This window comes from Odontomachus brunneus, unplaced genomic scaffold (assembly GCF_010583005.1).
Source record: "Odontomachus brunneus isolate Ranch 3 - 2012 unplaced genomic scaffold, Obru_v1 Obru_scaffold_051, whole genome shotgun sequence".
In the NCBI taxonomy this organism is placed as follows: Eukaryota; Metazoa; Arthropoda; class Insecta; order Hymenoptera; family Formicidae; genus Odontomachus; species Odontomachus brunneus.
Genome location: NW_022639501.1, coordinates 138454 through 164887, shown reverse-complemented (window position 1 = coordinate 164887; position 26434 = coordinate 138454). Strand labels below are relative to the sequence as shown.

General features: G+C 45.6%; 1 protein-coding gene and 1 long non-coding RNA gene across 4 annotated transcripts in view; one reads left to right on the top strand and one right to left on the bottom strand.

Moving 5' to 3' along the window:
• Positions 1–1667: 1667 nt before the first annotated feature.
• LOC116845332 (cytochrome P450 18a1) lies at positions 1668–8303 on the bottom strand. Its single transcript, XM_032817880.1, has 5 exons — positions 7925–8303; positions 7276–7397; positions 6678–7107; positions 6197–6461; positions 1668–4980 (listed from the first exon to the last, which is right to left on the bottom strand). Exons 1-5 carry the CDS (start codon positions 8301–8303, stop codon positions 4554–4556), a joined length of 1623 nt encoding a protein of 540 aa, XP_032673771.1. The 3' UTR covers positions 1668–4553.
• Positions 8304–16437: 8134 nt separating this feature from the next.
• LOC116845334 overlaps positions 16438–26434 on the top strand; it is a 27386-nt gene continuing 17389 nt past the window's right edge. Inside the window, exons 1-2 of one of the 3 annotated variants that reach the window (XR_004378231.1) lie at positions 16443–17606; positions 19180–19443. This is a non-coding gene — a long non-coding RNA (uncharacterized LOC116845334). Of the gene's footprint in view, positions 19444–26434 lie in introns of all 3 variants that reach the window. The other 2 variants (XR_004378230.1, XR_004378229.1) reach the window with 2 other exon arrangements.

The following is a 26434-nucleotide window of genomic DNA, read 5'->3' as shown; positions in this document are numbered from 1 at the left end:
TTCATCGAGGCGAACCTTCGGAGGCAACGGTTCTTCAAACTTTCTTCACTGTTTTCGCTGCTATACGGCGGGCCAGGTGGCGCTCGGCCGACTCTTCGGCGAGAAGAAGCCATGAAGTTATGTATCAAAGCCCGAAGTAAAGGAAAAGAGAAAAAGAAAAAGGGGGCCGTACCACGGAGAGCAGGAGCCACGTGTCGCGGCTACACATGTGGTGCAACGCGCGCACCTGTGATACCTGCATTTTCACGTGCACGATATTGCAGGAAACGCGCCATTATCAATGTACGTCCCCGGGACGTACAGCGGCGGCCGGCCGAGCTGACCTTACGTAACTTGTGTGCGGTTTTTCGGGCCACTTTCGTGTCATTAACCTTACCCGGCGTAATATACGCCCGGCGACGATATTTCGTTAGAAACCCAGGAGTTTCTCTTATGTAAGCGCGCGAGCGCTTCGCATCCAGCTCTGCAGGCGCCTCGTGAATTTTGCTAGTATCGCTGCAACGCGCTCACGGGCTTTGGACGGGGCGCACCTAAAATCGCTCGGACAAATCCTTCCCGGCTTCTCGGGGACTGCCGAAAGCTCGTCAGTGAGGATCCCCAATTAACGAGACCGACCGAACATTTGGCGTCGTTTGCATCAACTGGAAAATCGTTCGTTCGATGGAGAAATGGTGTGCTCTCAGATTTACGGTTCCCTCTCTCGAGGCACGAGAAGAATTTCCCGGACGTGAGGATAATTCAGCGCAAGAATCGTTGGGGATAAGAGTCTTGGGCGTCAGCGTCAGCGACGGGAGTCGATACAACTGGCACCAATACAACGATCCAAATTGCTTATTCTAATTTATTAATTAATGCACAAGAGTATACACAGGGGTTCCACGTTCGTGTATATTTAAATCTTACGAGGACATTCTAACGAAAGACACGAGTTTCTTTTATGGCATTAATTTGGCTCGATTATAGCCTTTTTCGTAATCCAGCGGGATCTCGTGTCTATCTCGTGATTCTATTTTTGGACACGCAGTATCCTAGAATGTTCGACGTATAGAAATTAAAAAAAAAAATGTCCTACCAAATACGAGACCGAGCGAGTCCAGTGGAAGAGAAAGCTAGGTCCTCTTTCGTAGGCCCCGAGCAAAAGTTCTCAGTGTACCGAACGGCGACAGGAAGGGACGTACGCGCGCGATCAGAGATCAGAGTCGAAGGCCGATGGTTGCAGCCGAAGAACCAGAAGTCTTTCCTTTTTTTCTCTTTTTTTTTTCTTTTTGTTCGTCTTCAAGGATCCGGTTTTCGTGGCCGCAGTTTCCAGACAAAATTTTTCGCGGGAACGATCGATGAAGAATTCGATTTCTTGGAATACTCTACCGGTCGACGCTCGCCACGCCATGGACGTTGCGGATTATAACGCGTACGCCCTTTGGAACAATTAGCGAGCCTTTGTGGAGTTTGATGTTTCTAGGTGATATATGCAGGCGTATGATACAAGGAACAGCAGTCTTATGATGAAAAAAGGCGACAATAAATGAGGGAGAGAGAGAGAGAGAGAGAGAAGTCTAAAACGTGTCTGCTCTTTCGGGTCCAGACTTCCCGGTTATCGCGAAGGAAGACCGGTCCCCCGGTCGCGCCGTTGATTGCGCGGGGAAATACTGACACAAATCGACTCCCACAATTTTCTGAACTGCAAAACAGTTTTATTTTATTAAATATCACACAGAGATTGTCGACGGGTGAACACAATGTGGTATTTCGAATCGGTACAACTGCGCACGATACGATAGGACCCATCGTGATCCTATCCAGTATTCTAACGATGAAGCGCATCACGCGCACGGCGCCGATCTTGTCAGTCGAGAGCGAATCCGTCAGTCGTTTGAGCTAAAGGTAAGGCACATCGAGCTCCTCTATCTCGGGGACGAGATCGGCGCCGCAGTCTCGCGCTCCTCTCGTTGCCTCGAGGATGCACAGCCTGAGATACCTTTAGGAAATCGGATAGCACGACGTCACAATGAATCGTGGACCGTGCATCCCGGATGTCTTGGTTTCACAGCCCTTGCCCGCACCTGAGCCGAGTGCACGATCGATATCGGTATCGATATACATATATATATATATATATATATATATATATATATATATATATTTGGTGTGTGGCGAGGCGCAACACAAGTGCGACGAAGACGACAAATTTCTTTGCTCGAAAATAGGATGGATATATATACATATATACATATATACATACATGCATATATATATATATACATACATATATATATATATATATATATATATATATACACACACACATATATATATATATATATCCATTCTATTTCCGAACAGAGAAATTCGTCGTCTCACCGCGTTCGTGTCGCGTCTCGCCACGCCGGATGGCGAATGTCGCAACGGAATCTGTTGGCGACTTTCACGAAAATCGTTCTCGGACCCCGCGACTCGGTCCGGCTCGGACGGTGTTCGGATATGGCTGATTCGTGGTGCCGATTGGCGCGACCACGATCCGCTCGTGCCGCTAGAAAACGCTGATGCCGCACCGGCATCAACGGGTGGTCTTGGATGCGAGGGCAGTCCTCTCTCGCCTGCTCCTCTCGATAGGCACGCGATTCGTCTCGTCGACCAGCTATTATTAAATACACACACACACACACACAAACACATACGACAACGCATGTACGATTATCTATGTACACACGTGATATATATACATGTTTATATATATGTTTTCTATGTATATATTCCGCTCGTCTTGGTACACATTCTCACTTCTTTTTCTTTACCTTAATGGCGTTATTATTACGTTGTTGTGAACGAAAGAGGTGCATCGAGCAACAAGCTGCCACCCTCGTTCGTCCGCGGAGATCTACGACGAGTCAGCGGCGTTCTAGATCGTGACGTGGGTTTCGTCAGGTCGTATCCTCCGATGTAACGTCAACGCCGATGCGCGAGGCACCCTTTGACAGCCGTGTGTCGCATCAAGTCGCGACACGGCGCGATTGACATTACCCGCGAGAAACACGAAATCGCTGTCGAAACCACTCGACACGTCGAGACCCCGTCGATCTCGCCGATCTAGTAACTAAGCGCGAATAAATACCTGGCGGGGAATGAGGAAAGAGGGAGGAGGAGGAGCAGAAGGAGAAGGAAGAGAAGGAGCAGGCGAAAAGTAACGTTCGCGGAGTGTTATAAATAAATATCCATAGGAGCGGATGCGGAGACGAGCAAGGGGTTGAAGTAGTGAGTGAATAAAGGTAGTGAGTAAATGATGACGTAAGAGGATGCGGAGGATAGGGAGAATGGATTCGAACCGTAGGCTCCTTTTGTACTCTAAGCAGTCGCCGAAGAGGACTCTTTCGTCTTCCTTCGACCATCCGATTAATCCTCCTTCGCGCTATTTTACAAAAAAGTTACTCTCGAAACCAAGAAAATTATTTACCATTTTTATGGTCCCCCGAAACGAGCCGCCAAGAAGATACTTGTTCAGAATTTTTAACGGGATCGTAATAACGGTGTCGCGATTATTAATTCGTGGCAGCTCGATGATTGCCGCGATATTAAAGACACGATTGACGATTTCGTTCTTTTTTTCTCTTTCTCTTTTGTTTTTTCTTTTTTTCCTTTTTACTTCTTTTTTTAGGTTACTTCGATTAATCGAGTCATCTCGTCTTCTCACAATAACAAATTTGGTACGATAAAAGGAAACCACCCTTCTGATATGGCGAGATCGTGCCCACGGATTTAAAACGGACGTAAGAAAGGTGGTAGGTCCTTTAAAAAATGCAGATGTAGCGTTACACCGATAGAAATGTTAAAATCAGCGAAACAAATTCTCGTTAGTAATGGGATCAACGGCTAAATTGGAAGTGGGAAAATCTCGTCGCACCAAAATTGTGGTGGGGGCACATCAAGCAACGAATACGCTCGAGAATCTCTTATACCCTAATCTTAGTTTATATAATTCTATCCTAGTGGCGAAATTTCTTCAGTAACTTTTACCTTTTCACGGAGGATCATCAACTGCTTTCGAATCATTCATTAGGAAAACTGCTTTGGATGTCGGAAAACGATCAATTGCGCACTATGATCACAAAGAAAGTTAGACAGAAAATAAAGAATTAATATTTGAAGAAAAAATATTTGAAGAAAAATCTTCTTTTCTCTACTGATAGCAGAGTAATTTTTGCTCACCAGAAATATTTCCTTTTCTTAATTTTAATAAAGGACAGAAATATATTAGAGTCTAGTTTAGTTGATAAAATTTGGCAAGCAAAAAAAAAGAGACAGAGACAGAGAGAGAGAGAGATATCCCAAGTATATGGTTTATTCTCTCCCTTTCTCATTATGTCCACTCTTGTGTGCGGCTCAAACGCTTGGTTTTATATGAACCACATTCGATCGTTTTCCGATAATTAATATACAGATAGATATGAACCTTAGAGGATCCATCTCGGTGAATGCGACAGGATGACTTTTTTTCATACGGATGACTTTCCTCCCGATAGGAACAGCTACCGTGCTCCGTAGCTTGGATCCGAGGATGCTTAGTGGCTGCCTACATTTCTGAGAGGTCCACTGACGGCAATTTCATTGGCTTCGCATTCCACTACGTCGAGGCTTCTTTTGGATACACATATTTTAAAGGGATCCGGCGTCAATGTGATGCCGAGGTTGCCTTTCAAGCTGGGCAGCGAGGCACCTTCCGGCAGCCTCAAATCGAAAGAGTGCAGCAAAGAACTGAAGAACAAGAAGATCTCCATTTTCGCCAGCACGTCGCCCAGACACATTCGCCGACCGACTCCGAATGGCATAAACCACTCCGGCTTGTAGACCTTGCCCTCAGAGGTAAGGAAACGTTCCGGCCGGAAAGCCTCCGGCTCTTCCCACAGATCCGGATTCATATGAGCAGCGTACAACATCGGCGTTACTTGACTGCCGGCTGGTATGTGGTAACCGTTCAAAGTCACGTCTCTGTAACACGAAGGGAGGAGATGGATTGATTAGACAAAGGCGTCCACGACATCTACAAATGCTGTAATTGGGAATAATTGAAGTTGTAAGATTCAGAGAGAGAAATATTCCGACAGCGAAAGCTTGCTGAGGGAAGCAAATCTGAGAACCTCCAGATTCGAGCTTGCCAGGAGATAGCTCGACTAGGTTAGACCCAGAGACTCTACACTTTGATACATCTCTCTAATCACTCCTAGTTTGCGGGCAGCTCGGAAGCAACCAGTCATCACAATGTCTTATTTTTACGCAGTAACACATGATATTACGTTAATAAACAGAGACAACAATGTCAACAAATGAGACGCTACTCGCACGTTGAGCGTCATCCAACACTCTAAGCAGCAGCCGTCTATAGTTCGACCTCTTACAATAACAAATAATAAAATTAAATAATAAATAATTGATAATAGCAATCGAGCGAAAACGAGAGATATGTTTGTTGACTGACTGCGAAAAGGGATGTGCCAGTTAAAATTAATGTAACTTCTCTTAACGAATAGAAACTTCTGTACAAAGTTAAGTAAAAAAGAAGCGGACCAAGACGTTTAAGCTCAAAATTCCATCGTGACAATCGTCGTCACTCATCATTCGATAATTGCAAGTTTCGGCGGACAGTCGTCGATTAATACGGAATATTAATCCGCCGGTGAAGTCAAGTACCCAACATGACTTTTTACACGCGCTCGTCACGCTCTTTCTGGCCGCGTTCTCCGCGAAGAAGTGAAACCGTATCGCCCGTGCCGTTTCTAATGGCGGCCTCTGCTTTCATGCACAATCCTAACGAGCATTCTCGATATATCGCGATCCGATACACCTGTCGAATAAGTTCTTTGTCCGTATGGGAAACGGTGTCATCGACCTCCTGCGCGCTTCGTACCCAAAGGCGAGGCGGCTCGGCTGAAAAGCAGATAGGGGGGCCACGCACCTTTGCTTTCACTTTTGCTCGCCGAATATAATCGTCCAAAACGATCGCGGGGTTCCGATATGTCTGACGCGGGAAGCCTCCGAGAAGGAAGGCCAGAAGACTCGTTGCGAAATCCTCTCTTGGCTCACGTCGAGAAAGGGAAAGGGCCAGTGTGTATTCATGTAGGACAGACCGGATCGGAGGTGATGATGAAAACGATTTTCGTCGAAAGTTACCGGGGACGACAGAATCAACATTGATAGGTCCATTTACCGTGTGGTAGCGTGCGTGGTGCCGAGCGGTACGATGCTGGATCTGCGAAGGACCTCTAGAATTGTCGCCTCGGTGATCGGAAGATAGGGTAGATCCTCCAGCAACGGCATTCTCGATCTTCCTACCACCTGGTCTAGCTCCTCCTGCACCGCTTTCGCCGCCTTCGGATAGTGCAGCATCAGAATCACCGACCACTCCAACGTAGTCTTGATTGTCTCCATACCAGCGGAGAAGAGGTCGCCCAGAATTTGTTGTATCTGACGATCTGTATTAATCAAACAGAAAAGAAACGTGTTTAATACAGAGATTGTATAGATAGTTGCAACGCGTCGGAAGAGAGTGAATATCGAAGGTCATAATTAAAGTGCGCAATTTTGATGCTGACATTGTGCTGACGATGCAACGATATATGAAATATGCTGGAAGTAGGAGAAGTGTCCTCTCTTTGAGAAATCGAGATAGAATGTCGGTTCCTACTCACCGAAATATTTTCCCTGGAAGAGCTCCTTATCTTGACCTTGCTCCTTAGCTCGTTGAAACTCGAGCAAGTAGCTGTCCACGACGTCGCGAATGTTGTCCTTGTCAAAAGTGGCCTTGTGCTGGTTGATCTTCTCTTGGAAGAAGTTAGCCATTTCCATTCGGTTCTGCGCGATTTTGTTCCGTGTATTATTTAGGATTTTCACGAAACGGTATATCGGTACATAGTTCACTGTATCCACTTCGCCGAAGAGCCTGAAGCCCTCCTGGATGAGATCCATGAACCTCTTGAATTGCGGGTCGCCGTGGTGGAAGCGCGTTCCCATTATGATCGTGCAGATCACGTTGCTGATCGACATGCTGAGGAGGGTTGAGATCTCTGTCGGCGTTCCTTGTCGCAGCTCCAACCCCCGGAGGAAGTTATCGACCTCATACTAAATTCAAAATTCAAATTCTAAATTCAAAAGAATTTTCAATTTCTGCAATGAGGATCAAAGAGTTGTTCTGTCATTTTAAATGGGATAGATTTGACCGAGGATATCTTGTGTTAGCAAGAGGTCGCATAGGATTGTTCGATTAAGGACGTTCGATTCAAAACTCACTTTGATCTTGGATTCCAAGGCTTTCCTGGCGCCGCCCATGTGGGCCATTCCAAAGTTTCTCAGCTTATCGTGGAGGAATCTCCTTTGGTCCTTCCACAGCTGTCCGTCCGCATTGATGATGCCTACAACAGCAACGTAGACGATGCTAAATCGCAGGGACTCTCATATCCGGCGCGTCATCAGTTTCGCTTCTACGATGTAGTGCCGATCTGTCCGCGGACGATCGATTACGACAGCTCGGAGCACAGGTTAGCATTGACCGAGAAGCAGTCGTGGAAACGTTCAGCCGTGACCGACGGGAAATGCAACGGTTCGGAAAATTGAAAGTAATCGCGGAAGTAACTCATCTCAGGAAGAGGTTTCTCCCAATATATCGTGTCCGAAATTCGCCACTCAGCAATTACTTGACCGCGATTCGATAAACGACACTTCATATCGAACATATATCATCGGCAAGTCGGCGACAGTTGTAACTGGCACGAGTGAAAAATTGCCGACGAATCTGGCGGAGCGTGAAATCGCGCGAAAGACGAAAGAACGAGTCGCGGAGTGCTTTAACCCCTCCCCTCCCCTCCTGGCGGTGATACAAGAACGCGCTTGAGTCGCAAGATAAAGCATAATATCGGAATCTGCTGCGTTCGACACTCACCATATCCATCGAGGATTTTGTAGAACTCGTTGCGCGGTCTGGCGGTGAACTCCTCGCGTCGAAACGCCTCACGTATGACGCTAGGGTCGGTGAGAACGACGATGATCTGCGTGCCGAGGCGGATGCTGAACGTCGAGCCGTACTTCTTGGCCAGCTTGTAGTAATACAGGTGAAGGTCACCAACTCTCTGTATGAACGGCAGGTAACCGAGAAACGGCAACCCCCATGGACCTGGCGGTAAGGTGCGAGTATACTTGAGCCACTGAACGAATCTCGTTATCAGAAGAAAAGCGACGAACACCAGGAAGGCACAAAGATCTTCTATCCTGGTGCCACCCAGCGCCTCCCAGATCCACTGTGTAACGCGTTCCACCAACATTTCTGTCCGATCGTGGACTATCAGCCGATCGTGATCCGATATACGTCTAAGTACTTGCAGCGTCTTCGAGTGTCTGTCAGCTCGCGATTACCACTTGACGTATATATACTACACAAGTCTCTATCGGTGCGCTTCTCTCTTAATCTCCCGATAAAACCAAAAAAAAAGAAGAAAATCTCAGAAAGAAGTGAAGAAACACAGTTTAGTCTCCCCGACTGTAAACGAATAATGTTTCTCCGGACTCTGCGACTCTTTATCTGATCCCGCTTCTCCCGATGTCGAGATAGAAGTGAGCGATGTGTTCACTGCGAGGGAGGATACACTAGGACCCAAGGGCGTGTACTAGGAAGTGGGAGATCCGAAAAGTCATAAGGTGACGTTCGGATGACGAATAGTAAGGACGAGAGGGAGAGACGAAAGAATGAGAAAAGGATAGAACGAGTGTAAGAAGGAGAAGGAGAAACGAGGGAAAGAGATAGAAAGAAGGAGTAAGAGAAAGAAAAGGGAAGGGAGAGAAAGAGAGAGAGAGAGAGACAGAGAGAGAGAGAGAGAAAAGTCGGTCACCGCCGCAGCCGAATTTGCCGCCGCTCGCCACGTTGTAAACCGTGCGAGCTACGGGAGGATTGAGTATGTACTAACATACACCTTCTTGTCCTTGCCTGTCTTATATAGTGACTCATAAGGCGGCGGCCCCGCGGCGGACCCTTGGCACGAGAGAGGGAGGTGTCCGATTGGACAGAGAGAGGAACACCGAGGACGCCGGAGGGTGGGGGACGCCGCGATGATGATCGGGGAGCAATCGGTGGGGATAGAGCGTGGGTTGCGAGCGCGTCCGGGGTGGTGGACACTTCCGTTGGGGGTGCGAAGGCGGACCCCTGGTACTCGAGTCTCGTTGGCCGAAGACCACGAGGCCTCTCGCCCTAGGGTCGCTGGTGGGGTCCATCTCCCACCACAGGCCCCCCGTAGGGGTCCTATTCCGACCACCCTGGTAGTGGGAGATGTCGGCGTGAGCTAGCGCAGCAGCAGCGAGCCCGATCGTTGCGCACACGTCGCGGCGCGGCGCAGCGTGTCGCACTGTTCGGACGAGGCGCTTCGTCAGAGGATGTCACTCTGCCTGCCCACATGGGAAGCAGTCCGGGTAGCAGGGGTGCTCTACCTTCAACCCTTCCACTTTTGAGTCCAATTGAACATCTCGGTGTTTGCGTCGACTGAGAGTATAGTTGTGGCATGTTAGCGACATATCGGTGGACGGAAATGCTTCCTCTCGTTCACTCGATCAGTTTAGCGTTGTTCTCGCATGTACCCGATGTTATCGCTGCAGTTCTCGAGTGTTGAGCCGTCAGATCGAGTTGAGAATCGTCCGATGACGAGTTGGTCCATTGACACGGTAAGCCGTGCGCGAATAATCAATTGATAAGTTGTACTTGAGGAAACCGAGGTCACTAGCTGCGCTATTAGACGCGGCCTTAGATTATTGACTTAGCCAGTGACTTAGCGTCACTGATGCGATAGCTTATCAGCTGATCCGTTCGTCATCCTCTAATCCGTTCATAAAAAAAAAAGTAAGATAGAGCAAGGAGATGGCCTTAAGTAGCACTTAAGTAGCACTGTATGGAGCACATTCGAAAGGATATCGCATACCTTTTCGATGGCAAGTAGGCACAACGGTTCACCGCGTCCGAAAATATTATTCCGCGTTGCGAATATGCTGACGCGAGTGCATATACTTTGCCGGATCCGCTCGGGCAGATTACATTGCGCGGCGAGCACGAAGCATGCGTGCCGCGCGCGCGCGACGAAATAACGGGCTCTGCCTGATAATCGGCCGCTTGCATCACAATTCGCGAATTGTGCCGATCGATGACTATGCAAGCGACGCCGCTTTATCGAGTCCTCGGGGTCATTTGGTCAGACGCGCGAATCGGTGTTTTCGAACGGTCACAACATGTGCGACGCAAAAATCACGTGTAAACCCAATTAATCGCATTCATCCCGCGGCGCCAGTGTTCGTAAGCACGACGTCCGTAATTACGCAAGCTCTTTGACGCGATCGCGAGCTCTTAATTCACCGATATGTGCGGCTGCTGACGAAGTATTATGAAATTATGAAGGAAATGCGCGTACTGCATCGTCGTATCGGTGCGATTAATATTTCGCGTGTAGTAATTAGCCAATCGAGGTCACGCACTGGCTGTGTGCGCGACTGACGCGATGAGAGACAAAAGAGATGAAAGCGGCTGGATGTGGAAACGATTTGTTCTACGATTCGCCTCGTGAACTATGGCCGGTATTCATAGTCGGATTTTATTTTTAAGGCTGGCTTAAGTTCATCTTCAGATACTCCGTAGCCAATGAAATGATCCGTTCATCATCTGAAGATAAACTTAAGACGATCTTAAATATAAGATTTGACTATGAATACCGGCCTATATCTCGCTTGGTCAAATATCGTTCGTTTGTCGCCGAGTTTCTCACCTCACTCAGCTGTGTGCCGTTTTCACGAGACGTGACGAATGGCCATTCTTGTTGTCAGGACGGTGGTCTTTGGATTTTCCGGCCGTTATTGTCGATAGGACAATGACCTTTGGATTTGCCGGCTAGCTATTTTTTTCCCACGATGATTTTTCCTCGGTGGCACTCCGTTTTGAGATCGAGCCTCTCGCCGCGATACACCTGCGCCTCCGTCGTCGACCCTGTCGACTTGTCGCTGATGGTCGTTCTGCTCACTCACGGATACTTAAAGTTCAGAATTTAATTAATCAGTCACGAAGCCGCCGCGAGTTAATCGATTAATGTATAATAGGACAAGACATGTACCACTCTTGCGCCTGAGTTATTGCGCTTCTTCGCGCGGCTGTAATCTCGCCACAATAATGCTTACACACGTTTTCGCTAACGTACGGCACGATTTCGACGAAATTCGATATAAATTTCAACTCGACACGGATGTATGATTCACGGGATGTGTGATTAACGCATCGACGATCCCGATGAGACTTTGTACCTTACCTTTGTACTAACCTCCGATGTGAACCCGAAAACGGATCAGAACGCGAACAACGCGGCCGGCCAGAAGTGACTCGTGCTTATGATCGCAGCACGCGTCGCGTATGTTGCTCTTAACACACACCAGATTGATTAGCGAGCCAAGATCTTGGCGAAGAGGTCACTTCAACGATCATGACGCGTGAGATGTAAACTATCCGTACAGAAAATACCTTGGGATCTAATCGGAATCCGACAATAATCCTACAATAATCGTAGGTTCTAGGTAGGAAATCTCAGGTTCTAGAAGTGTTTTAAATGTCTTGAATATGCGAATTAAGCATTTATGTTATGACGTCTTAAAGATTTTAAGAAGTCTTAAAGCCTTACAGATAGGATAAATCTTAATGAATCAACCAGCTTTATATCTTTTGAGGCAAATTATTGACTAAGCGTTTAATCACGTTAGAATATTTTATAACACACATATCTTAAAGATGTTTTTTTTTATTGTGTCAAAGTGTTTGTTAAAAATCATTATGAAGAAATTGCAGTAAAAGGCGTTCGAAAGCTAAGAAAGTGAAAAATATATATAAATATCCAAGATAAATTCCTCTCCGACTTATAAATGTGTGAAATCGTCAAATTATTTTCAGATACACAAATATCATATCTATTATATCACATATTATATATTTTATATCACATGTAAAAATCTTATTTTACGTTTTAATATGAAACAATGTAAGTCAGAGAAGACATTGTGTTTACTGCATCAATGAAACGGATGCAGAAAACACTTAAACAAGCTTGTGTTTTCTTAATTTCTGTTTCGATTCTAAACAGAGAACTTATGTTTGAGTTTGGGACAAGATGAGGATTCCCAATTAGTATCGTAGTGAGACGAGTGGTCACTTTCAGAATTTTCCCAAAGATTTTTTTGGTCTACATTTTAAACTAAAATTGAGCAGAATATGCGGAACACTTTGAATATTTATTCGTTATTAGCATATATATATATATATATATATATATATATATGCACATATACTTATAAAGTGTAAATATTCAAAGTGTGGATCTCAAAGTAATTAAAAATAAATACTCAATGAATCTATTTTGGGAATGCCTAAGTGTTAGGCATTCTGATTAGAATCTAAGCTGCATTTGAGAAAAGAAATCTCTATACGGATACGTTTCTGAATGGCAGTTGAATTTTCGCGCCGCTTGCGTGCAAAACCGACGTCTGACCCATTTGAGCGTATTTATTCGTCCGGTACGGTGCGTACTTGTCCAAATAAGGGGAACCGCATTCGGACAAACGATATCTGAGTACCTGAGCCGGTGGCAGAGTATGCACGCATCCCCGCCATACCTGGCGAAAACGGCGCTCTCTTTTCTTCCTGCGACTCTCTGTGTCTTTTGCACGGGAGAGAAGGTGGATTAAAACTTGCCGCACTGCAAAACCGTGACGCATTATTCCGGACGCCAGACGTATTAGCGTTTAAGCTTTAATTACCGAACGGCGGAATGAAGGTTTTACGGAAATCTTTAATGGTACACAAGCGCCTTGTCATATTTGGGTCAATTGGCTTTCTTCTCTCCACTAGCGCATAGGATAGTTTTGCAGAATTAGCTGAAACAAAGTGGCAATTACGTCCAGGTAGACGAAAGATCGCTGACCATTTGCCATCTGTCGCCACCCGCGTGGATTCGATTTAATTGTCGTCATTATCGCGACGTCCTATTACGTATCATTATTTCGGCTAAGCTGGAAATCACTATTTTCAACAGGCGATGCTCACATGTCTTCACTAAAGAATATATATATATATATATATATATATATATATATATATATATATATATATATGTATATAATTTATGAGATATCAAAATTATTAGCAAACAGATGATTAAGGCGAGAAACTGACGAAGTAAAGGTATATCTTTCGAGTGCAAGCGAAACTTTGAACAGCGAGATTACTGCTCATCTGATTCGACGATTTGTATATTTCGGCGTAGAACTTTAATCTTGAGTCTCTCGAATGCTGTCTTATCGTTATCCGCCCGGCATGTAATAAGACAAACACTCGAGAGCGGCTTTGTCGAATGACACGGCTCTATTCTCCTCAGAAACTTTCAGATACCGGGGACAAGCCCGATATATTTTGAAAACGTGACCGATATCGCGAGCTTGTCGTGTAAATGACCTGAGGATCATTAGTGGCTTGCGGCGTCACCTTGTCAGAATCTGCTACAAAGTCCAGACCATGAGATCACATTTTTCCAGCAATTCGTTAAATACATAAAACCATAAATATATGAAAATGTAAGTGCCAATCCAAAGGCCGGCGTGAGCGAGCTCACGTTTTTCACATTTTCTCAACAATTCGATAAATATGCGAAATCCAACATGAATGCCAATTCAAAGTTCAGAATGTGTAAGCTCAAGTGAGCGTTCTTCACATTTGTCCAACAATTTGATAAATATGATTTGATAAATAACAATATGACGATAATAAATTCTGACGCAGCGTCGGGCGTTAATCGATGAAAATTTCTCCTCGACCAAACTAATCGGCTAATCTCAACAATCAAAATTAATCAGTTGTTATACATGTCACGAATAATTTAATCGAACGAGATGAAATTAATTGTTAATTGAGTTTGATCATTTAGTATGACCACTTGCGTTAGAGTTTGATTAATAATTGATTTCATCGGTGTCGATGATATTGTTTGCGACTTTGCACCTGAAGATTAATTAATTTTGGTCATTGATTGGCTGATTATTATTTTAGCCGGAGGGTATTGTCATCTCAAACAATGGCCAACGTTGTTTCAACGTAATTGTTTATGAAATGCGGTCATGATGCGCGTTTATGCATGCTTCCACGCTACGAGATGCAACGCGTGAACGATCGACGAAAATTTCAGCAGCTGAATCGCTCAAGGGAAATCAATTCGCGGTCCGGGCGGGTTGGCTTTTTTGCACGCGGCAGACGGGATCGTTTTCGTCGCGCCTTCAGGCGAGCGTAACACGTTCGTTTCAGTTTACTGTCAGTCTGCGGCAAATGGCGATTCGCTTAGGCTCGCCAAAACTCGAGTCGTTTTCTACATACGTCGAGATTCTCACGGAATTAGCAGTTCGCGAAAGAGAACGACGTCAGCATAAGAATCTTATAAAAATAGTGTAATGGGAATTGTACGGAATGCACGTCAAAGTGACGATCTCTCCTTCCCAAGGAGCGCGTCGATTCGCATTGTCGTATCTTTTGATTTATTTTTTCCTTGAAATCACGTTTTCGCGCGCGTGCGCGCGCACACACACATTCACACAGCGTGCATTTGCCTCTCCTCTGATCAAATTGCTCTTTTATCAACGGTAACCTGATAAAACTAGACTCTTCTAACAGCGGCTGTAGCGCGCCTTCTTCTCTTTTACCTTAACATACATTGTTTCTCGATCGCGAAGACCTTCGATCCAAAATTAAAACATGACTGCGCGCGGCCAATGCTATTCTGCAAGTGACTTTCCGCTTGCCGATAGTTGTGTAATTAATTGCATTAACGCACGTTTATTGGATTTATCTCTCCGATAATAATCGCGTAACATAGCGCGGCTCTCAATCTTCCGTACTTCGGTAAACCTCGGACGCGCGTCGTTTCGGTGCAACGCGAATGTACTCGAAATGCGTATTCGTGTGCGCGTCGGAGATGACGTTTCCTCCTCGGTCATTGATCCAGAACAGAGAGAACGTAACGATTCTCTCCTCGCGACTGCTCGATTCAGCGCGGGCCAATGAAATGGGATATCGATACCGCGAAGAGACGCGCGCTCGCGATTATCGTCACGACTCCGTCGCAGCACCACGAAGGACTCTGCACGCGCCTCCAGATAATCGCGTGACCTTCGCGATCTTCGGGATGTATCGTGGTCAAGCTCGCGTCTTTCGCACGGCCGTTCGCGGCGGGGCGCAGAGCGCGAGGATTAAACGGGCGCGGCTTTCTTCGCTCGATCGTGAATCGGCACGCGCTAATTCGTTACGTCGGCCGATATCGCGTCGACTTATTTCATCTGGGAAAACCTGTTCTCGAATCAACCGGGAGAGAACTCCATCACTCTTTCGTTGACGGATCTCAGACTAAGCTTCGTCGATCACCGGCCGTCAAATCCGGGTGATACAGTTCTTACGGGGAAAACTTTTTTTTCTTCCTTTTTCAAGTTATAGATCTGAGCGAAAGGATTTTCAATCTCTCGCGCGGCGAGAAGAAGCCTCGAGAAAACCGAATGTCAATGAGCGGAGCAATGAAATAATCGTCCGATCTCGGGGCGATTGGTGGCGACGGTGGCGTGTAAATCGAACGAAAAGAGGTGGAGACGAAAATCAGTCGTAATCCACTTCGCCAACCATGGAAGAAGAAGAAGAAGGACAGACAATGAGGAGGCAATGCACCGAGTCCATACCCTTTATGTGACCGTTCGTAAGAGAGGTGAACAACCGCGGGACAGACTTCTCCGAAGAAAATCGCCATGTTCCCCTCTCTCTCTCTCTCTCTCTCTCTCTCTCTCTCTCTCTCTCAGCACCCCTGCCGCGGATCCCCTTTCTATTTTGCCTGATCGAACGTGCGAGCGTACTAAAACGACATCCTGGAATATTAGAAATGCATCGCGGTGTCATATCATGTCACATCACGCGCGCGAAGAGAAGGGAAGGGAAGAGAAGATAAGAGGAGAGAAGAGAGCGAGGCGACGGCGGCGGCGGAAATGACTCGAGGAGTCCGATTTCTCGATAGAGACGAAGAGGAGGAAAAGGACGAAGCAGAGGAGGAGAGGACGCGCGGCAGAGCGACTACGAGGACGAGGAAAGGGACACAGACGAAGAAACGCGGTCTACGCTCTGTCTGTGATCGGCGGCAGAGGTGAACGACCGTCCATGTGGAGGACGTGCTGCTGCTATTGCTGCTATTGCTGCTATTGCTGCTGCTCCCTTCCCGTCGAAAGAGCGCCGCGCGCGGACGAGCACGAGGCGCTGCCGCGATCGTGAATGCGCGCGAGGAACCGATCACGTCGTAAGTGCGATTCGCGGCATGCTAAATCGCCGGTGGCGTGAGGTATGCGAGAGGACTGCCGGATTTCGCGCGATGGAAATCGGGGAGAGCCTGGCGACCCGTGCGAGGCGACGCGACACCGTACACCCTGATTTGATTGGGTCGAGAGCGCGGCTGCACGGCGAAAAGTAACACTCTGCTGTTGAGAGAAGGGATTACTTGCTCGGTTTACTTTCCTTCTTTTAACTAACGGTTATTTCCAGCAAAGAATATAAATGGTTGTCTCAAAATACTCGTCACTAGTCTTAGAGAAGCTCGTCATCGTGCATTCAGGAGGAGAATTTGTTCTGCTTGCAAGAACGTATCATAAAATTTGTGGAAGAAAAACTTGGCTCAAGTCTGACTAATTCGTGTGTTAACTTGATATCCTTGATTGAACTGCAACATCTATCTAGAATTCAGAAACGTATTTTGAGTAAATTTGATGCGCGGATATGTAAACTTATGAAATACTTCAAGCAAGCAACACTTACTCGAGTGCAGTGTATAATTTTCTGTGTGCATATTGACGGCGAAAATTCAGTACATGGGGAGAATTTTATAGTAAAAATAACTACAGAATTTTGTGGCCAAGAAACAGATGGCTGTGCTGCAATAATTGATAATTTTGTGCTACGCATATCTTAGGACCTGAAGTGTACTATTGAAAAATTTGCTACACGAGACATATCGTGTTCCTTAGCAAGATATACCTCGTTAAGAGTCTATTTCTGCATTGCTGGAAACGTAGTAAAATTGCGAATGGTTCGTACGAAAGAAAAACCATGATATTCCCTCCGTGTGGATACTGTGGAAAACCAAACGTGACACTACAACATTATATAGTCCACGCTACACACGGTAAAAAATATTATGGTTGCTATATCTACGTACTCTATGATTAGAGAGAAAATTTATGCGATTTCAAGTGAAATAGATACGGCATTAAAAATTGCTGTTATTATATGTCCATCTATACAGTTCTCACAACCATAGTTCTCATGATATATAATGTTCAGTCAGTACATTCTCATATATACATAGTTGCCTCAACCAAAGAAATATTGCTGTCTCCCAGTCTGTGGAACAAATACTAAGAGAGATCCGTAGAGTTTGTTTGCACCATACAGCACTGAGAGTACTACTGAAACACATATGGATAAGGAAGGTTAATGTACCACTTCCAAAGTACTATGGATAATGCAATCATCTTGTACGCGAAAGGTAACATTAATATTTTGTTATGGCAACCATTATTTAGGTAAGTAATTTGTGTCTTCTCTGTGCGATAATAATATCGTATACTTCGCAACTTTGCGAACGCAAAAACTCGCGCGTTGTGCGCGACAGTCCGCCTCATCGCAGATCCCGCGCGCACGCACTTCAAAGTATCGGGTTGATTGAGTAACAAGCATTACGTCTCTTTGACTTTTCGGCTCATTAATCTGTACACATCTGCGGGCCACATCTCGGCCTGGAATACGATTCTTTCGCCCGTCGGTCATTGGCCCCTTCGCGGAGCGAGCCGATATTCGAACTGCGTGCGTTACCAATTGATGAAAATTATTTTCGTGAGTTACGATTGATCGTAATAATGGCGGGGATCGGTAGGAGAGCCCCGCCGCCCCGTCATGATAACCGATCACTGGCCGCGGTCAAAATTCCAAGTGAGGCGTGCCTGAAGGAGCAGAGACGAGAAGACACCCGCAAGAAGACCGGCCGTAATTGACTCTTTGCGACTTATTACGTATGCAGGAAAAAAGGGGCCGATACGAGTAGGTTAATCACTCTCCCTCTCCTCCCCCTCCTCTTCCCCCCTGGCGCAGCGTGCATTCCTGAGGCCCCGCTCTAACAAATGCTAATCCGTCAATAGAGATTTACATAGTCGCGCTCCTCGCGCAACAATGGCACATTCTATCGCGCGCCTTTGCCGTTACGCGCATCGCGCATTAGATGCACTCACACATACGTACACACACACGCGCGCGCGCGCGCGCGATGTGCGCAGCAGGTCCATCATTCCTCGCACGTACCAATAAGTGCATCAACATTCTTCTTCCTTAACGAATTCTCGCGCCGGCGATCGGCTTAACCGGCGCTCCATGTACCAATAGGTTTCGCCGAGATACACGTAGCGGACGCTTTCTGGTCACGTATATGTCATGTAACAGCGCCTCGGTCGCTGACCTCCCGATTAATTTAGATGTTAATTGACACTCCCGCTAGAGAGTCGCGAACTGTTTGCTCGGGGGATGTCCCCTCCCCCTCCCCTTACCCTCTTCCGAGATGATGACGCTCGTTATGACGCGTGAGAGGACCCGTGCGATAATAATGTATCGAGAATAATGCTCTCGCACGAAGAGGATGTTATAGATTTTTCCTTGTTTTTTTGTTTTTTTTTTTCTTATAAATTCTTTTCCGTTTCACCATGTTTCCAGTGGTACACGAATCAGACTATCAGTCTATCTGAGGAACATAGTAAATTTCACTGGAAACATTGCAAATTTTTTTAATGGCAGATTTCATTTCCTAAAACATAAATGGCATATATGGAACTGTCGATCTGTTCCTTTTATGGTCACAAAATTCTATAGCGATTCTTACTCACTGAAATTCTCTCCGTGTAACTTTCTCGCCTCTGCGAGATAACGCGGCGCGAAGAAAATCTCCATTATTAATCCATTATATATGAATAATTCATTATAAATCCATTAGGATTATTTCCCAATCAATTGGTTAATAATTTTCACGATTAGCTGGCTGATTAATCCGTCAAAATCCCTGATGTGTTAATTAGCCACGAGAAAATCCGGTCAATCCAACCGGCCACCCGTGGACCAACGCGACCGATGAGAATCCTGCTGGATCATTTCCTGATTTTCTCGTGCACGACGACGATGTCGGCGTTGGCCCGCAACAGTGTTAGTAGTAGCACCTGGCAAGAGGAGAGGCAGCGCGATTAGAGCGGCACTATTACGCGTTCCATACGACGTACGGTGTGCAGTAGAAGGTGGTGCCGCGCGGAGAAGAGGAGGCGGGACACATCTGGAATGTGTGTAAGGTAAGCGGCATCCGGGCAATGCCCTCGCATGTAAACAATCAGAAATTGCAGCCCTGGTTTCAGCAAGTAAGCGGGCTCCGTTCACGTGTGTCGTATTTACGCTTATGTACGTTCGATTGGCAATCACTGCTGTTGTGTGTGTGTGTGTGTGTGTGTGTGTTGTAATTCGCACATGCATACCAGACCGCTCATTTATCCGTGCTGTCGCGTTACTTGGTTTGGGTACCACTGCTGGATCGCGCGGGCTTCTAATTGAAAATTGCAGCGTCCGTTCGCCGTGCCAACAGATACAGTAATTATTGATGTTGCTAACGAAATTGTGTGTGTACTGAGCACGATCGAGCGTTCAAATAACAGTACATGGCTCGCCTATCGAATTATTGATCGCAACGCTGAAATCGATAATTGATCGTAACAATGGTTTCGCTTCTTAACGCGATACAATTCTCGTGCCACGTGTACAACGGGCGTGTCTACTTCTTGCATTATTTTGTAATATCATTTGAAATTATGATGATCGCATATAGCGTACAAGAAAAATGTCGGACACGTCACGTATCACGGAGCGTCGCAACATACTTGCCAATGGCTGAATGCATCGGTTGGCAGGAAGAAGACAGAGAGAGAGAGAGAGAGGGAGAGATCTATCGCAAAAAAATTGCGCGGATGCTTACATGCAAAGCGCACGGTTATGCTTAAACGAGCGTTTAACCCAGAGCCGAAAGATTTACTACCTCTCATTCGCGGGAGCTCTAGTTCTCGGAGAGTCTCGCGCACTAAGGACCTTCGGTCGTTGAACTGCGAACGCTCGATTTGACGACGGATGAAAAGTGTTCGCGATTCCTCCGATTGCGATTCCTCCGTGCAAAACGGCTCAAATTACTTTACAACCAGAATTATTTCTATAAACGTTTTTTTCAGTTACATTCAAAACATCACCAAAATTAGATTTCTTTAGATTCTACAACGGAGAATGCAGCAAAAATTATAGGGTTGCTGACCTGGAGTTAGGAAAGCCAGAAAAAGCCATGGAATTTAAATTTGTCATGGGAAACCGGATATATCAGGGAAAAATATAACCTGGAATTTTGACCTTTCTTTACAATTCTTTGAAATTAAGGTAACCCTGCCTGGGTTATAAGAGAAGAATACACGGTTTTTAGATCTTTACTAAATCTAGGGTCATTAGGGACTTTATTAAAATGCCAAGTTTATTTTATTTTAGTTTTAACGTTAAAAGTTTATAGGTATATTATAGGAATTCAAATGTTATTTAAAAAATAAATAAGATTTTCTTAGTTTATATTGAATATGTATACATCTATTAGTCCATGCATCATGATATTAACAAAATAATTAAAATTTATATTTTACTCAGCGGTTTTTCATTCAATCATCCTTTTCCGTCTCATATCTACATTATTTTCCAATACTCATATAATTTTTGTTAGCCTGAATATGCATTTTCAGAAATATATGTTAGGAATATTATGTTACTAAATTTTTATTGTATTTAATAATATAAACTACTTTTGTAATCCCAGTTTCTAAACATTAAAATTGAAGATTATATGTTGATCATGGAGAATTCTCCATTGTCGTCTGGAAAACATGAAAAAGTTAGGGAATTTCAAAATTGATTTTCTGTAGCAATCCTAAATTACTATATAATTTCGCAACTGCGGAATAAATCGACATTCTGCAGTTTGCAATTGACTGTCCTTCCATCTCCTATTTATATTTCGCGCTATTTATATTTCGAGAACTGCAGAATGCTATTAAAAAAAGTTGCTATGTCTCTGGAGAGATTTATTGTGTTCCTCAGTCAGACAGAATAAACCTACGGTTTATTCCTGCACTGCTAGAAACGTGGTTTGTAAAATCGACAAGAACTTATATGAATGGAGAGAAGAAAGTGTAATTATTCTCTCCTTGTTTCATTCGTGATCTTCGTCGCGGCGCAAATTTGTTTACGCGGTCTCGCCAAATTTAGCAACGCTCGCCGGGCATTATCACTGCGTCTCGTCTCACCTCCAACTGATCTCACGCAAAAGTCGCAGACTGCATCCCCGCCGGCAGCGAGCCACGCGTATGTGGGTCAGAGTGGGACTCGGTAAATGTACCGGTACCCCGCCATGGTACACACAATAATCGCACCGTATGCTTAAACGCTTGACACTGTCGACTTAAATCGGCCCACGCACAGGCACGCCCTTTCATAATCGCCTCTGTATAATTTCGAGATGCGTGTTTAACGGGAACGACCTCCATGTCGCCGTTGGAGAGGACTTCCGCGGACGTAGCGGAGAGACCTCGGTGGAGACCTCGAGCAAGGATTCCCAACGAGAGCCTCCCGACCAGGTATCGGCCTCTAACGGCTAATAACGGGCTCAGGTAGTTTTGGGAAGTCCGTTATTCCTCCGGTGTTATTGGCTCTCGGAGGATCGTACGTTAGAAACCGGGTCGACTCTCGCTGATAACCTCGTTCCGCGCTACCATCGCGCTCAAATCGTGCATTGATAATGACAGTCTCTGCATAAATAATTTGGGAATCGCGCGCTTAAATCCGACAAGGAGAAACGATCGACTCCAATTTGTTCGGATCCGCGCGCATAATATGAAGCGCCTCCTATACGCGCCTGCATCCGGATCGAATCGCCGTGACTCACAAAGCTGAACAGTTTGTCGAGGGGAACGTAAAAGTGAAGCCATAATTGCGACAGATTAAGCACTTATCGCTCACGAGATGCTTTTGGTCGATGAGCTGTCGGTATCGTCGGAGGTATCGGCTATTACTCCGGTATCGGTATCTGAAAAACTATCGTTATCTGCACACCGAAAGAATTTGCATTCCTGGTACAAGTTGGCTTGTTTGTTCGCGCGTGTGCGAAGTTCTCTTAGTCCCGTTCAATGTACGATAATGTAGATCAGTTTATCAACTTTGACGGGAAAGGTGAACGACTCCTCGATAATTCCCCGATAGGAATTCAAATCGCTAATTGAATAAGGAGGTAGAGAGCCGCTTATCGTTCACTCTCTCGCCGAAATCTTGATACTATCAGCCAACTCGAGCGTGCAAGACACTTATCGGGAAGGGTCACATTCGCCGAAATCTTGATGTTATCAGCACGATCGCGATAACACCGGTCGTTATCGAGTCGTTGATTCGTGCGAAATATATTTACATACATACATCTTGATACATTCGGCTTATCGGACAAATTTCGCGAGGTTATCGCGCACACCTTCTCGTCCGCCATGCAACACACACATACACGTACACACACACACATACACACGTGCCAATACACGCAACACGTACACACACGAGCACTTCCAATTGAGAACGCAATACTCGCGATAATCCGATAACCGAAATTATTTTTTCGCATACGTGGTGTAACGAAATATAAAGCAATAAACGATTTATCGACCACTTGAAAGTGTAAGCTTCGATGATATTGGCTGCACTGTGTTGTTACACAATATCGGAGTGACATTGATATCCAAGTTATCGTACATTGCACTCCATCGCAGGCAGCAGATATTGCAGCACCCAATAATCGCCGAATGCGATTGAATGGAGAAATTTAAAAGGAACGCCGCGATAAGAGTAACGCCCGATAAGCGAAACATGCGAGCGTGATCATGTGAGAGAAACAGAGAGAGAGAGAGAGGGAGAGAGAGAGAGAGAGAGAGAGAGAGCGCTGCGTCCTCGGGAGGCAAAAGAAACCAATCAAAGTAGATTCGATTAAAACAGAATCGATAGGCCGAAAATTTATTGCCGAAATATTATCGAGCCTCACGAGCGGCCGCCTCCCCCCCCCCCCTTTCCCCGATAAATGCGCACATGATTTTCACAATCTGGACTTAACTTTAATTAAATATTGCGTAGAATCGAAACATGCGCGATGCGTTTGCAAGCCCGATGAATAATCTGTATCGCGTTGCTGGGCGCGATCGGCGCGCGCGAGGGTGCAAGGGGGGGTTAATGTTCCGACGCGCACCTTATCGTCGAAATTTTGGCAAAACACTCGTTGCGTACGCGACTGATTGCCCGGTCGCGGTGCAGCGTCCTTTTCGACGCGGAGAGAGAGCAACGGACGATAACTCGACTAGCCTTCGAATTTTATTTCGAGTTGAACGACACTTCGTCTCTCGTTTGCATCCCGAGGTGAAAAAAAAAAAACGAAACAGAAAAAATGTTGCTGAGTTTCTTTATCCTGCGATTTCTCGGCCTTAACCTCTGCTGATGTATGTCAAGCGGCACACCGAGACGCGTTCAAGGGGAAATTTCGCAGAAACTGGCCAACAAGATCGTCTCACAATCGCGCTGTTTGTCAAAGCGTTGCCGACAGTCTCTAAATGAAAATATGTGAGACACATTGCTGTGCCGTGTCCCGAGTACTAGAAATACGTCGCGCCCCAATGGCGGCTATTGTATTCACGTGTCGCGCAGTCGAAATTTGTTGTCTTGTCATTTTTTTTTCTTTTCTTTCTTTTGGTTTTCGTTCGTTTTGGCAGCATTTACAATGCAGATCGGCTGGAAGAGACACAGACGTGAACAACAACTTATACTTTCTATCAGAGAATCGTAAACACACGGGAAATAATAGATACTAGCTTATTGGCAGGTCGAGGAATCTCTCGGTTTAATAATCGATCGACTCGTGCGAGAAAAGAAAAAAAAAGAAAACAAATAAATCAGTCACACGACACGTACGCGTACGCGCGCACACACACACATACACACGCATACACGCAGGGCCCTGTGATCAAGGCCACTGCGTTCAATGATCCTTCTGCGAAATGAATTAGCGAACGGCTCGACCATCGACTTGACGTCAACTACACAGCGTCGTTCTTTACGTGTTTGGTACACGTGTCCGTCATTTGCGATCACACGCTCTAGCTAGGCAAATGTCTCTCGTCTATCTTATCGTCTGACTATCTGACTGCCTAAACTTATGATTAGTTGGCATGCGAGTCTCGATGAAAAGAAAGATGAACAATGTGAGGATGTGCTCAAGCGTATGATAACTACGTCTCTTGCAATTATGTGACTACTTGTCTGTCGTACATGCGGCAATTTACTGGTTAAAGTATGACGCGATATTTTTCTTGTCGAGATTTTCAATTTATGCAGGAAGTATTTGAGAAAGCGAGAGAACATTGGTTATCCGTCGTGAAACAGGAATGATCGAAACGTTGCAGCCGCGCAACAGTTCTCAGATTCGTGTAAAGCTCACCCGCGAAAAACATGTTTCACGTTAAATCTCACACACAGAAAAATATCATTCTACTGAGACCGCCAAGAATGACGATTGTTCAGTTCGCATTTCTTCTTTTAAACGATGGTTATCCTCAACAGATTCAAATATAAATATACCCACTAATAATAATAATACCCTAAATATACCCACGACTCATTTCAGAGAAGCTCAATGTCGTGAAAAAGATAATGTTAAGAGAAGAATTCATTCTCTTTATAAGAATATTGGTCGAAGAGAAAGATAGTTTGACTGTGTGTGGCAGACGAATTTTTACTCTAATTCAATATTTTTCATTATTTTGGTTCAATATTCTCAGATTCGTGTAAAGCCCACCCGCGAAAAACATGTTTCACGTTAAATCTCACACACATAGAAAAATATCATTCTACTGCCAAGAATGACGATTGTTCAATTCGCATTTCTTCTTTTGAACGATGGTTATCCTCAACAGATTCACTAAATATATCCACGACACATTTCAGAAAAGCTCATTGTCGTGGAAAAGACAATGTTAAAAGAAGAATTCGTTCTCTTTACAAGAATATTATAATATCTGGTCGACGAATTTTTACTCCAATTCAATATTCTTCAATATTTCCGTTGAAATGCTAAGCTCACTAGGACTCAGGACGTATTTTTTGAATAAATTTAATGTTTGCGATGAACTTGTGGTAGATTTGTGAACTTATAGACTTTTGAAGTATTTAAAATAAGTAACATTTACTTGAATGCAGTATGTATTGCTCTGTATGCAACGAGGATCACTGTTGGGCATTAGTGGATGGTTCTTTTCTTGGCCAAAATAGCCGGCGAATCAATGATCACGATTAAATGAATCATCGTACATGTAATCACGAATAATTAAATCGATTGACAAGATCAGTTATTGATCGGTGTATAATCGAACACATCAGTGCCCAATACCGCCGAGGAAAAATCGCGTGTCGTCTGGTCGCTGAACCGCCGTCCGCGACCGTCCACTTAGCGCTCCGGGGAAAACAAAATCGTATGCAACGGACATGCGTCAAAAGTGCAGAAGAAAACGAGGAAACCCCGGCGCGACGTCGCGCATACGAATCCGCGAGGCGATCGCGCGGAATTACGATCGCGCGCGCGCACGCGCGCACGCACGCACGCACGCAGTGCATCCCGTAGCGAGCGCACGTACGGTGCATCGCGCTCGCGCGCACGACTTTCCTCGTAAACGAGGCATATTTTTCTCGTGACTCGCTGGCGATCCTCGCGAGAGAGGCGGCGACGATATATTGCGAGCACGTGTACTACGTGCGCGTACGTAACCGTCGGGATAATGGCGGGTGAAGGACCGAACGATGCGTCGGACGGATGGACTGGTTGGTCGGCCACTCGCCCGTTACCATCACTGACCACTGCCAACGGGTCAGTGACCTAAAATCTCGTTTATAGCCGAAATTTTCGAGTCGTGTTGCGGCGCATCGGACGGTCGGGCCGCGCATGACCTCTCCTCTTCTCCTCTCCGCGCCTCTCCTCTCCCCCGCTATGTGCCTTCGTGTCTCTTTGAATCTCTTGCCGGCGATGACTACGCGCGGTGTTCTCGGCATTGGTGTGACCAACGGTCCGCTCCGCTGAATCCACGAGGCTTTGCCAAAAGACTTTCGGCGCGAGCGATTTGCAGAGGTTCGGCAATAGAGAGAGAGAGAGAGAGAGAGAGAGAGAGAGAGAGAGAGAGAGAGAGAGAG

Excerpts from the sequence above, each read along its gene's own strand:
- LOC116845332 (XM_032817880.1), bottom strand. The coding sequence starts at position 8,303 with ATGTTGGTGGAACGCGTTACACAGTGGATCTGGGAGGCGCTGGGTGGC. Across the intron at positions 7,398-7,924 it reads CAAAATCCTCGATGGATATG|GCATCATCAATGCGGACGGA; the intron begins GTGAGTGTCGAA and ends TTGCTGTTGTAG. Across the intron at positions 7,108-7,275 it reads CCTTGGAATCCAAGATCAAA|TATGAGGTCGATAACTTCCT; the intron begins GTGAGTTTTGAA and ends TTTTGAATTTAG.